Below are 13,479 nucleotides of genomic sequence, written 5' to 3'. Positions count from 1 at the left end.
TTTTTGGTTTTTGTTTTTGGTGATTTTTTTTTTTTTTACAATGGTTTAAGTCTTTCAGCAGGAAGCCAAAATCGAGACAAACACATCCCTCCCTGAAACCAAACCCCCTCCCTCCCCATATACCCTTCTCTCCCTTACCACCCCCCACACTCTGTGGTTCTATGTGTGCTGAAAAGAGAAGAGTAAGCTTAGAATAAATCTAATGAATCAAAGGAATAAATGATAATGATAGTAAAGAGTAAAACCCAAACCCAAAAGACCACAACACTCCTGTGTTGTCATTGTCTGAGTGTCTGTCCCTATCTCTCTCGGAGGCTGCAGGCATCAATTTACATAGTACAACCAGTAAACAAGGTTGAAGAATCCAAAGGTGATTGGAAAAATGATTCGTGACCACTTGTCAATGGTGCTGACGTCTGTCAGGTCTGGGATTTTGAGCTTCAGCTTAGATGACCGCCGGCGGAGACGGCAGTTGGCACGGTTGCGGGCTGCAGCATGGTGGGTCAGCGGGACGTGGCGGTCCAGGGTTGGGTGGTGACCAAATCCATCCCGAGAGGCCAGCTGCTTGCGGAACTGAATTCCTGAGCCTTCAAAGGACATGACAGAGTTTCGAGAGTCGCCAACACTGCTCATCATGTCTGTGGCAAGCAGCTCGTTGTTCATGTCCAGAGTGCTGAGAAGGATGTTACCATAAGGGTCAACCTAGAACAGGGAAGACAGAGAGAAAGGTAGTGGGGATGTCCTGTGCACAATGCACACAGGGCCACACCATCTGGAACGATTTTGAATGGTTTTCTGTGTATCAATACCATTGATTGGGTCATTTGTGAGCTTTGAACCTGGACTTCTGCATTTGAAAATGTCCACTGATGCCAAAGTTGAAGGACTAGCCACATGTGCTTGCAGCAAACTTTTGAGCGGAGTAGTGTGATTCTGCCAACACAGTAGGACCGAAAGCCACAGGGGTACTTTTGGGTACACCTGCACCATGCAAGAGGATGATGGTCCTGGTGGCACTGGCTTGAGGATGATGACAAAATGATCAAGGAGAAAAAATTCCCAGTAATCACCAGACAGGGGAACATGAGTTCAACTCTCATGATGAAGAGAAAGGCTGCTCCACAGCTCACCCAGGACTGAATGAGCAGCAGAGAGCTGAATTCTGCCACAATGAAAGAAGGGGACAAACCTGCTCTCTCACCCTCTTCTCCTCATAACGGTGGCGCTCATTGTTGGCCTTGCTGATCCGTTCATTCTGTTTCTTCTGCTGCCGGGGGCCTCGCCCAAAGAATATATAGTTGACAAAAGCATACTCCAGGAGTGCCAGGAACACAAAGACAAAGCAGCCCATGAGATAAACATCAATAGCCTTGACATAAGGGATCTTGGGGAGAGTCTCCCGCAGATGAGTGTTGATGGTAGTCATTGTAAGTACCGTGGTGACCCCTGTAAGGAGAGGTTAGGTACTCTGTTACCAAGGTGGGATAGTTTCCTGAAATGCCACTCTCAGCTTCCCCATCCCTGCTCCCAGCTGGACAACCTCTGGAGGGATGGGAGCAATGCAGCTGGGAGGAAAACTGTCATTATTCTAAGCCCAGCTGCCCAGTACAAATCGCTGCAGAAAATAAACCAGCTGCCAACAGTAGGAGAAAGTGTCAAAGCTGGGTATCATCAGGATGACGGGGATCAACATCCTCTGAACTTTGGTTCTTTAAGTCCTACCTGATCCTCTTTCTTTCCCTCAGGGACGGTAGGGAACATTCAGTTTTGCTCTCAGTCTCTCAACCTCTTTTCCTCCCTTTTTTCTACTTCGTGAACTCATCAGGCTTCCCTGGGTGCTACTGAATGCCTCAGTATCCTCGACAGGAATTTATAATCTGCTTTGTCTTTACAATGCCATGAATAGGAGAAAGAGTGAAGAGATACCCTCTTCATGGCGCTCTCTTTTTTTGCCTGCCTCATAGGCTTCTGTCTATGTCCTTGACCCCATCAATTCCCACCTTCCTCTCACCAGCTTTACCACTCACTACTTCAATTATCATCTGTACGCACTCCTCTCATGGTTTTAACACTCTCCTTTTTAGGTCTACTTATATGTCCTGCATCTTAAATTAGCATTTCTTGGTCTCATTGAACACTTTTTTCCTATATACTATAGTCTCCAGTATATATATACTCAGTCTCCAAGAGCCTGGTGCACCATGATTACTCTCACAGCTTCAGCCCTTTTCTTTGGCTTCTTCTCAGCCTCTTTCCCTCTCTGGACTGTCAGAGTGGCCTCAAATCTGTCTTTTTGACAGTCGTCTGCCAGCTTCAAAAAAATGGCCATGAGTCTTCCTGCTTCTTTTGGGAGTGGTAATTTTCCTCTTCAACTTAGTTGTCTTTTCCCACTTCTCTAGCTCAGCTGTCCTGCTTTTCTTACTACCTTGCTGATCTCCTTTTCTTCTAGTGTCCCTCCTCATCTCTCTGTTGGCAGCTCTCTCAGTGTCCATGACCTTAATTTTCTCTTCTAGTTTCAGCCCTACCTCTACAGTGATGGCTCTCCAACTTCTCTGAGCACGCTGGACTTCTGCTTGTCTTGTTTCCCCTTCACCCTCATCATGTCTTTAGTGTCATTCCTGATAAAAGATTTAAAGGACTAATAGTCTTCAATTCACAGAAGAGTAAACAGAAGGGAGCTATATTTATATGCATACAATATATTATATTGTCTATATTTAGACAGTAGTCTAAATATCCAGATATCTGGGGCAAAGAAACGGAGAACAGAATGTTCTCCACATCTCCATTAAGAACTGGACAAATTGCAATGAAGACTTAGGGCAGAGGCAAAGAAGAGCTTTTTTGACTGTACGAGGAGGTAAATCTGGAGATACAATGCCCAGAAGAGGCTGTGGAGTCTCCTTCTTCGGAGCGTTTTAAGGACAATTTAGATAGAGAGCTGTCAGAAATAGTTTAGGGAGAGCTGTTCCAGTTCTGATCTACAATGTTTTTCTTCTGTCTTCATTGAATCCAGATGTCAGCAGAAATTCAGCAGCTGTGCATCTCATGTCCACCCTCTGCTTCTACTTCCACTGTGCCAGCAATGTCTGCTATGGTCTCTTTTTCTTCTCTCACTGATTATACTCTTGCCAATGCAACTTACCTTTTTAATTTACCATGTTCTTCTTGTTACCTCCCTATCTCCCTGCTCCAGCCTCTCCAAGCAAGCACAGTCAAATTATCTATTTTATATCTTTGCACAAACCATCCCTCCTCTGAGTCTTCTCAAGCTCTGTGTTCTCCTAGAGCTAATTTAACCCCCCAACCTTTTCTGTAAGACTCAGCCTCTACCTGTTTGCCATTGCCCCTCTGAGCCTTTTCCCACTCACAGATGAAATTTTTCTCCCTCCTTGGCTCTCCCAATTCCTCTGAACTTTTTATCATGTTGCACAGCCCCATTCTCATATGCCAGCCATCCCCTCTTTCTCCTGTTCCTTCTTCAAAATCCTCATCTGCAATCCACCCCCACTTCCCTTCTATTGCTTAAAAGACCTCATTTTTTTTCCTCTTATAGGAAAACATTCCTATTTAGGGGAATATGTGCTGAAGAAGAACTTGAACTTTAACTACTGACCCACATTTGCCTTGGTTATGAAGTTCTTCAGCTACAAAAAGTGTCTGTATGGGGCCTAAACTATCATGAAAATGTGTAATGCCACTTCATTTTTTTCGTCTTTTAGCCATCCACTCACCATTCTTACTACTTTTTGGCCATCCACCCTCAGTGTTTATCATCCAACATCCAACCTGTTGACCAAGATGTGCCCAGACTTGTTAAGAAAACAAGTACAAAACAGAGTCAAGGAACTTATGGGCTCATGGCATGTCAGAGTCTCACATGTCTGAGAAGCTGTGATCATTTATGCTTTTGTTAAAGAGCTTAAACCTGCACCCACAGAAATTTATGGTAGAACTTTTACTCATTCAAATAATACGGACTCAAGCTTGGGAAGTACTGATACTTCTGAATAAAAAAGTAGCTCTCCTGGCTGTAAATTTGAAGTTTGTTCTCAGAAAATACGTCCCTCATTTGGAACAGAAAGTTTGACAGACCTATGTGGCTTGCTTAGTTGCTACCTCATAAAGAAAAACGTATTTTCTTTCTTACAGCTGTCCTATCTGATCTCCCTCAAAAATACACTTTCTTCATGCTATAATGAAAAGGTACATACCCAGTGCCACTCGTGCAGCAGAAGCATCATAATTGATCCAGAAGGAGACCCAGGACAGGATGGTGATGAGAATAGATGGCATGTAAGTCTGCAGGATGAAGTAACCAATGTTCCTTTTAATCCGGAAACTCAAAGATAAGCGCAGATATGAACCTGTCAATGAGATATTAAAGGGAGATGGTGTTTGAGAGGAGGGCAAGCCTGCATTTATGGCAAGAGTTTAGGTTAGGAATTGAAATGTTACTTTGAAAATGTTCCCAAGAGGCAGGGATAATGAGAAATCTCTCTTTTTTTTTTCTTCTTTATTTGGTTTTGCAGACTCATCAGTTTTTAGAAGGAGGTTCTTCAGAGTCTGCTCACTTGGCTCAGAATATTAAGAAGAAAAGAAACTCTACAGAAATTATGTTATTATATCAGACATCATGGGAGAATGTCTATTCAGTGCTGAAATTGTTATTATGGTATGTGCCAATTTGATACAGGCTTACATACGATACTTTAACCCTATATCTGGATGCAGTGAGATCATTTTCCAATGTTTCATGTGCTAGTTTTTCCTCCAAACAGCAATGAAGATCTGAATTGTATTTTTTCCCATGCTGTTCTAAAAATGGGTTATGGTCAGATTGGGCAAATTCATATGCAAATAGAGTACTGTTAGTTAATCTGTAGGTCTTTTTTAAAATCTTTTTTCCCCGAAGTTGCTGCAACTTCCTCCTAATCTTTTAGCAAACCTAACTGGGATAGTGACCACAATAAGTACTTTTACAATCCTTCCACTGGAGCAGGCTCATTTTGACAAGGACAAAGCAGGGCCATTATTGTGAAACAAAGTCCAAGTCATTCCTCCTTCCCACCTCCATCCCTTAGGCAACACAGCAGCCTGAAATATGGGGGTAATCACAGGTTGGCAGCTAACATAACAAGAGAATAACAGTCTTTAATGATCCAGGAGGTAGACTGGGAAAAAGGAGGTTATGTTCTCTCACCATTATGTGCTATTTGTGTAACTTGAACGTTGTATTTCACCAGGCTTTTTTTGAAGGTCTTACCTATCTAGGCTGCAAACTTCTCTTGGAGGAATGCTGCCTCTTGTTGTGGGACTCTAGATAACTATAGCAATGGGACCCTGCTCCCAGCATGCCCCGAGGCACTGTTGTAACAACATCACCATCTGCCACCACCGCTGATAGACTCGGGCTGTGATTTCATGGCATTTTAAAAATTGTCTTAATTAACAGGTGTGTGGCATGCTGTCTTGGCAGTGAACTCCAGGCCAGATCAAAGTGAAGACAGCAATCAAAATCCAAACCCTCCAACTTTCCAACTGGCAGTATCTGAATTGTCCAAGGTATTCTCTCTAGATCTGTGCTGTGCACAGATGGGTTTGCGTCATTTCATAGGCAACTTCCTTTTCAACTGATATAGTCTTCTGCATACTATTACGTCTACATTAGCTTCAAGAGCCGGTTGCAAACCACATAAAAATAAGGTAAAAGCTGAGACCCTTCTAAGAAGGTTCTGTTTTGAGCTCAGTTGGTGTTTTGACTAAGAAATGAAAACAACTGCAGCAAAAAAAAATGATCCCATTTGTCTCTGAAGAGAAGCAGACAAAAAAAAAAAAAGCAAACTTGGTGGGCACAGAAGATACCTTTTCCAAAGGAACAGGACCCTAAGTTGAAGCCTAGGTCCTAAGTTAGTGCCTTAATCTGAATCAGAGAACAACCACATGGATGTTGATCAGTAGAAGGTTTGAACATTCCATCGCATCCCTTCAGCAGAGACTCACCGGTGGTGAAGACCACTTCCCTGCTGACCAGCCTCTGCTCAATAATGGTGAACTGGGGCAGTTCTAGCACCTCCATCCCTGTGACAGCAGAATCGTTTCCTTGCCAGAAGAAGACAATGTCATCAACTGTGTAACCATCTGCAGAGATGAAGAAGCACAGAGAGAGAACTAAGCTGACAAGCTGGAGCAGATGACACCCCCTTTTCACTAAGGTGATCTGGAAGAGGATCCAAAGGAAAGCCTGCACCATCAGACAGCAAGCATAGCCCCTCCTTGCCGATGTACATTTCTTCTTCAGCTGAGCTTGGCAGTACAGTCCCCAGGAGAAGAGGAAAAAATTGGTCAGAACTCCCGCTTCTGGCTGGAATTCAGGAGAAAAAGGTGAGAAAAGGCCCATCATGCCTTGACTTGTGCTACATAAGCTCTATGGCTGACGTGACAGGGACTTGTGCATCAGAAGCCTCTGTCAAAGGCACCACATTTTGCTTTTTAAAAACTGCCTCCTTTTACCAGAAGAGGGAGATCACACGACGCAGTCTCGTGGGGACTGGGTAAATAGAGCACCTAGGTACTGAAAATTCCCGGAGAAAAAAAGATTTACAACAGCAGTTGAAAAGAAATTTGAGCATCAGAGCACCTCCCTATTCTAAGTACTCTCAGTCAAAATTTGAAGCTGGGAAGTGGACAGAGTCTCTGAGACCAGGGGCCGCTTTTACCAAGTGCTAGCCGAAAAGAGCAGTAATGGGAGAAGAGAGGAAGAGGAGCCAGGCTGGTAACGGGTACTCATCCTTTACGTTTCAGGGTAATGGACTTGTTAACTCAGACAAGGGTACAGCTTCTTACTTTAACCCCAAACAATACATGCCAAACAGGGCTGCACAGACTGGAAGTGCTGAGGAGCCCAAAGCCACAGTCCCAGGAGAAAGACTCCCTGGATGCTATGGACTCATGGGGAGTGAGGCCCTGGGGACGAAGTCATGCAGCTCCCCTTCCATCAATGTGATGTTCACAGCCCTGCCCGATGCCCTTGTGGGCCGGGTTGCATCTCCACTTGGAGATTAATGCTGCTTGTGGCAAGCTGGGTTTTGAAGCACTGTGGCTGTTGCTGCAGAAGGGGTGGCCTCTTACTCTGAGCAAAGCGCGGAGCTGCACGGGAGAACCTCAGTGCAAAGAAGCAGTCAGATATGTAGAGGCTTTGGTAAGGCGTGGTGCAAGGCTTCCTTTAGAGCATGAACTTCACCTGTGCCCACAGACAGCTTTTATTCACAACCCGTGCTGCAGCGTGACAGCCTGCCTTATCCACAAGCCCTAGCAGCAGAGAGGCAGCTGGCTAGTAATAATCAGCAAGGCTGGCACCCACTAGGGACAGTTGCCACCAAAACCAGCACCAGTGTATCAGTGGGATCAGGGGAATGAAGAGTTGTTGAATGTACCATGGAGGAGAAATTCTTCTACCTAGCCTTAGGGGCCAAGGGTTACCCTAGATCAGAGCTGAACCTCTGCAGCCCCCGAGTTGTCAAAGAGCTGAGCAACCTGGTCTGATCTCATAGCTGACCCTGCTTTGAGCTGGAGGCTGGACTAGAGAAGCCCTGAGGTCTCTTCCCAAACTGAATTATTTGATGACTGTGTAGTCTCTAAGACCACATCCTCTGCTCTCAGTCATTACTGCGCTTATTCACAGGTGATAAAAAATAATAACAACCTTCCAAATGCCATGCCAGATATGCTTCTGGTGTAAAACAGCTAAGCCAGGGCTCCCCCTCCTTCCCCATGGCATGCTCCTGCTCTTGGGGCAGTAAACTGTAGAAGAACCACACCCACGAACCTGCAGAGGTCCAGGACCCTCAGGTTATCATCTCATCTGCTGCAGATGCTGGGGTGTCACAGGCTGTTGTACTGCCTCACGCACCCCAGCTTTGTGCACAGGAGCTGGTATTTTCACCTGGCTGCAGCGTCTCTCTCGCAGAGCACTGAGACCAAGCGTGGAAAGCAGCAAGAAACAGCCAAGTCCCCCACTCCTCCCACTGGCTGATTTCAGCGGCTCAAACACTCTTGAAGCTAAAAAAATTGTGAGCGATTTTACATTTGAATGCATCTGGCTCAGACTTTGAGGCTCTGGTGGTTATTCTGAATTTTTCTAGGAGGTTACCAAGCCCTTCCCACCCAGCGCTCCCCCTCTGCAGAGGTGCACCCAGCCTGTAAACAAGTCACCTCTCCACCTCCTGTGCAGTAAACAAACCAGATTGAGCTATTGAGGTTTCTCACTGCAAAACATCTGCTCCAGCTCTTGAACCACTTTTTAGCATCTTTTCTCAACCTCTTCTGATTTCTCAACTTCCTTTCTAAATTTTGGAAACCAAATATAGACAGAGTTCCTCTCCCCCTCTCACCAGCGACATATCCAGAGGCCAATCGATTGCCTGCTCTGACTCACAGCTCCCCTGGTTTACATAACCAGGGCTCACTCCAGCCCTTTTCGCCAGAGCCCTCCACGAAACTTCCAGCAGTGGAGCTCGGGGCTGCCATCCCTTCATCCCTTCCCCTCGTTGATGCCCGCGTGGGTTCAAGTCCCTCGGTCTGGCAGTCAGTTCTGCACTCAGCCCTCCGCATTTTTCTGTATTCAAATGCATTCTGGATGTATTCAAATCGGGAGGCACTCAAATGTGCAGCCAGCAAGCCACAGGCTGCTATCTTCATCATCCACAAATTTAACAGCAGTGACTTCAAATTTACTTCCTGATCAGCAATGAAAATGTCAAATTACAGTAACTAATTTTAGGAGATCTCGCAGTTAACTACCACTATTCCATTTATTCTATGACCTGCTGGTATTGGGTACCGATTTTTTGTAATTTTTTGTGTTATGACATTATGCAATATGAAATCAAACATGGTTTTTGGGAAGCCATTTTAAAAAAATGATTCTAAAGGGAAAGGTTGTTCAGTCTAAAAATACATGCTTCACTTTGATTTCTAGCTCTAAAAAGAAAACCCAATTTCCATTTTACTTTTTAAAAGCAAAAGAACTTTCACAAAGACAAGTCATTTCAACCTGAAATATCATAAAGTATTGATACGATGTCTTAAAATGTCAGATTAACAGCCTGTTTGCTGCCTGCCTCATCAGGTTTTTGTTGAATCCTGGCACACAGCTAGGCAGGGGTACGCGCAGTGAGGGCTATTTTCGAGATGGAGGGATGGGATCAAAAGGCAGTGCCAGCACTGGCTCATCTCCTGCAGGTAAGTGCCCCAAGCTGCTGTGGGGAATGAGACTCCATCTGCCCACTGCTGCTTTACAAACCCGGCACCCCTGCACCACAAAAGGGCTATTTTGGTGAGGTTTTCTAGGGTTTTTTTTATATACTTTGTTTTTTAAGCCATCCATGAAAGGACTGGTATTCCAGAGTTGTGTGGACTTGGAAGCAAACAAAATGGAGCCCTGTGGATTTTAAACGTGCAAGTGTTTGAAAGACAAAAGCTCTGAGGAAAGAAACAATTGAATCTCTACAACTCTGCATGGATCTTAGAAATATTGTAAGGAAACATAGCTTCGACTAATAAATTGGCTTAACATGTCCCATTAAGAACAAAATTGCAACATGGGGAACTGTGGGTAATTCTCTGCCTTCTGTTTTCTTGGTTGTACCATAAACTATTCTCAAAATGCTAAGGAGTGCCAGAAATGACATGTCATTAGTGTCTCCAGCAGGACCTAATTTACATCCCATTACCTGCCGCACCAAGCGCTGCCATGGCTGCGCATCCCGAGAAACCCGAGCAGCGAGTGGGAAGGGGGATCCCAGGCACAGGCACAGCTAGGAAGGCAGCACGGCACCTTCCAACTACAGATGCTGTGGGACCTCTTTTATGAAAAAAGCAATTCTCTGATAATCACCACTGAAGCTGCATCATCATTACTGCGAGATCTGCTGCTCTGGACCGCTCCTGTGGGGATACTCTGGTGCATTTTTATGAGGGAGAGCCGGACCTCCTCCTCCAGCGTGGTCAGGAGAGGCTTTCCATCGGAGTCAAGGGAAGAGCCAGGTGTGCAGGGGCTGTGGAAGGACTCGGGTCCCACCTCCCACACAGAGCAGGGCCAGCCACAAGCGAGGGCAGGCTCCCAGGGCTTTCGTAGAGCTAAGGGAGGCTTCCACCACCCTTCTGAGGGTGAGAGTGATTTTAATGCCTAGCCTGCTGCTAGAGCTCCACTTTCCTGGGCATTTCACCTAGGAGGTCCCCTCAGGATGGATTTTGGATAGGGAAGCCTGGTCCTGCCCCAGGGGACATCCTGCAGGAGGGGTGGCCCTTTACACCCCTGGGAGGCATCTCATGAGTGAGAAGCTGCGGCTAGGGCAGGTGACACAGGGTGGCACCGCATGGCAGAGGGCGAGTGAGAAGCATACGCACAACTCTCAATCTCCAGCGTGCAGTTCTGCTGGTCCAGGGGGTACCTCCGCAGGTCCATCATGCAAGCGGCCGTGGTGGTGATCCTGAAAGGGGAAGGGAGAAAAATTATCAGTTGTGTGTTTTTTTTCTGACAAAAAAAAAGGAGAAATGAAAGGCAGATGTGAAAGTCAGGCAGCATTTGGGGCCACTGTTTCCTGGGAAACCAGGGAGATCCATGGTGGGAGGTGTGCGAGGTGGGGGGCTGGGTGCTGCTCACCCTCAACTGCACGGCTTAAACCCTTTGTGACTCATGTCAGCAAGGCAGTATCTCTATTAATGGGGTGAGGAGGGATTTGTGTTCCTCCTCTGTCTCTCCCTTGAGAGAGACAAAGAAACAGGAGTAGGCAGAGCCACGGGCAGTGGAGGGAAGAGAGGAGGCATGTCAGTTCGTAAGAGGCAGACGGCTGACACATGTCCATCAAACAGAAGATGCACTGATTAAATTACCCAGCAATGACCTATGGAGAAGAACAGCTGACCACATTATCACCCCTCTTTCCTTCCGAGTCACCCCAGTGACCCTACTTGCAGCCCCCACCCACCCGTGCCCCGTTCATTGCACCCACCCTGGCACTGCCAAGTCCAAAATCCCAGACCCCATAGCCAGGGCCCCTCCGCTCCCATGGGCTCACGGCTCGGGTAGCGGAGTCGTTCTTGTGCAACCGATTGCACGATAAGATTCATGAAAGACATGTGGGTGTGCATCCCCCCGAAAAAGAAACATGGGGAGAGAATGAGGGTCTGTGGTGCTTTGGGGGTGTCAGAGCACAGGGTGGGGGCAGAGCGGCACCGTGCCTGCAGAAACGTTCACACGAGGGTGTGAGGTGGGTTTGGGTGTGTTCCATGTCGTACATGAAGCAGCATCGCTCCCTGGGATGGGGAATTTTGGGGTGGGATTGATGAGGGAAGAGGGCATGAAGCAGGGCCAGAGCAAACCAACAGCTAACTCACCAGCCTGGAAACACCACCCTGGGGTTCACAGGCTGCCTCTATTTCTCAAATATATTGCTCCCCTCACCCTTTAATGCAGTTTTCTTCCTATGCAATGTATGTGTGCAGAGTGCTGAAGACGGGGGGAGAGATTGGTGCATTCTCCCCCTCGTTTTTTTCAATTAACCATCTGGAAGACATTCATCAAGCTACACATTTTTTACTATGTAGGCATAACCAGTGAACTGTTAACGAGAAAGCTTTATCTTCTGAGCCCTGTGGCCTGGGAGAGAGAGAAAAGGGAGGAAAAAAAGAAAAACAACAAAGCAGGGAGGATGAGATGACGAAACAGCAAAAAAGAAGGAAAAAAGGAAAAAACATCAATGAAAGAAAAAAAGACCGGAAAGAGGGAGAGAACGGGTAAAGCGGGACAGAAAATTGGGAAGGAGGGGGAGAAGGAGCGGGTTCCACCCGCAGGAGGGGGCTGCCCCGGCAGGGTGTGGGGCGGGGGCTGCCGCAGGGCAGGCGAGCAGCCCCGCAGAGCTGCTGGCTCTTTAAGAAATCTCGTGTGCTAAATTTATCTCTCCGCTGTCTGTGAAGACTGTTTGTAGGAGATGAAGCCTTGAGGAGAGCCTTTGCCACTGCCTGCCGTGCTATAAATAGATCCGAAGAGACGGAGGGAATTTATATATATCCTCACTGGGTCTAGATACAACATTGCAACTGCCCTCTCTCCGAGCAGGGGGCCCGAGTGAGCTCTTAACCCTTTATCTGAAATGCGGCTGGGGTGGAGGAGAAAGCTCGGAGGGGGAGAAGGATAACAGGACAGGAGCCACGTAAAAATTATCCCCGTGGCTTTGGGATTGCATGCATTGCTTTTACAGCCTCCCGGTTTGGCTTCTCTGGGAAGGCTGCTGGAAACTCAATGTCTCTTCCGCCCTAGTCCTCTTGGACCAGGGTGGCTGGGCACCGGAGACCACAGTGGAGGAGCAGATCCAAAGCACACCTGGGGGGAGCTGCACCTTGCCAGGAAAGCCCAAAGTGGCAGATGCAGAGCCTGCCCTGGCCAGGCACTGAGACCAAAGAGTCACGAACGGGTATGACTCACCCGCTATGCTGCACACGGCATATACTGTATATATTATACTGCACCCGTGGGAAATAGCAGTTACAAATGCGTTCTCCTGTTTTCCCTAAAGTGTGAGATGCAAAAATGTATTAAGTGAAAATTTTCCACCCCATTTGTGGGACCCTGTGGGCTAAAACCTTTCCACAGTGTCCATCCCAAAATTGCAGCCTGGCTGGCTAACTTGGCCGCACAAAGGACGTTCAGGGGAAGACTCTTCTTGTTCGAGAGGGACCCTCCTGCCTCTCGATAGGATTTGCTTATCACCTGCAGTGCTGGTTGGAAATGCAGAGCACGGCACAGTGAGCTATGGCTACCAAGCTCTATGCGCCAAATCCTGCTCACACTAACAGCCAGCATAAATCCAGAGCCACTCCAATGGTTTTTGCAAGATCACACCAATTTGTGTGAGCAGAGATTTACATCAGGGCAGAATTTAGCCCTGTTGATTCAAAAAGAAGAGCACCTCAGGACAGGTAGGACAAAAAGGAGAAAAACAAGATTAAGAGGGCACCCGTCCTCAAAAGTCAGAGAATTTCTCTTTCCTTCTGCTTAAAGGGCAGGTGTATCCACACCATACAGCTCAGCGTCCTCCAGAGATACCTCAGTTGGCTGCAGGTCCCAAACTTCTGGTCATCTGCCTGTATAACGCTGCTCACACGGGTGAGAATCAGGACCATGCAGGGTGAAGGTTTTGTTCTGTTTTCGGAGCAGAGGTAGCACAGCTGCACATGGCTGTCCTGCTTGACAGGAGCGTTTCAGCTGCGGTGCTGCACCCACTGTGAGGTGCACCTGGCAAGCCAAGGGACACTGGCACCGTGGGACCACCCATATGTGGGGCTCCTGCAGCATGAAAAGATGCCAGGGTCAGCTGGCCTGGGGCACTGTGTTAGCTCAGGTCCTGCCTCTGGGCTTCCTAAACCCTGATAAACCAGCTCTACTTGGGATAAAGCAAGTGGCATCCCAGAGAACAA

General features: G+C 47.1%; 1 protein-coding gene across 2 annotated transcripts in view; it reads right to left on the bottom strand.

The window, feature by feature from the left end:
• Nucleotides 1-324: 324 nt before the first annotated feature.
• Nucleotides 325-13,479, bottom strand: part of LOC104384738 (gamma-aminobutyric acid receptor subunit beta-4) — a 79,919-nt gene continuing 66,764 nt past the window's right edge. Inside the window, exons 5-9 of one of the 2 annotated variants that reach the window (XM_086619402.1) lie at nucleotides 10,411-10,493; nucleotides 6,004-6,141; nucleotides 4,215-4,367; nucleotides 1,190-1,446; nucleotides 325-702 (exon numbers count right to left, since the gene is read on the bottom strand). In XM_086619402.1, coding sequence (XP_086475528.1) covers nucleotides 325-702; nucleotides 1,190-1,446; nucleotides 4,215-4,367; nucleotides 6,004-6,141; nucleotides 10,411-10,493 — 1,009 coding nt within the window. The remainder of the gene's footprint in view (nucleotides 703-1,189; nucleotides 1,447-4,214; nucleotides 4,368-6,003; nucleotides 6,142-10,410; nucleotides 10,494-13,479) is intronic. The other variant, XM_086619403.1, reaches the window with a different exon arrangement.

Source organism: Tauraco erythrolophus, chromosome 13 (assembly GCF_009769465.1).
Source record: "Tauraco erythrolophus isolate bTauEry1 chromosome 13, bTauEry1.pri, whole genome shotgun sequence".
NCBI classification, from domain to species: Eukaryota; Metazoa; Chordata; class Aves; order Musophagiformes; family Musophagidae; genus Tauraco; species Tauraco erythrolophus.
This window is presented reverse-complemented; position numbering and strand designations above follow the sequence as displayed.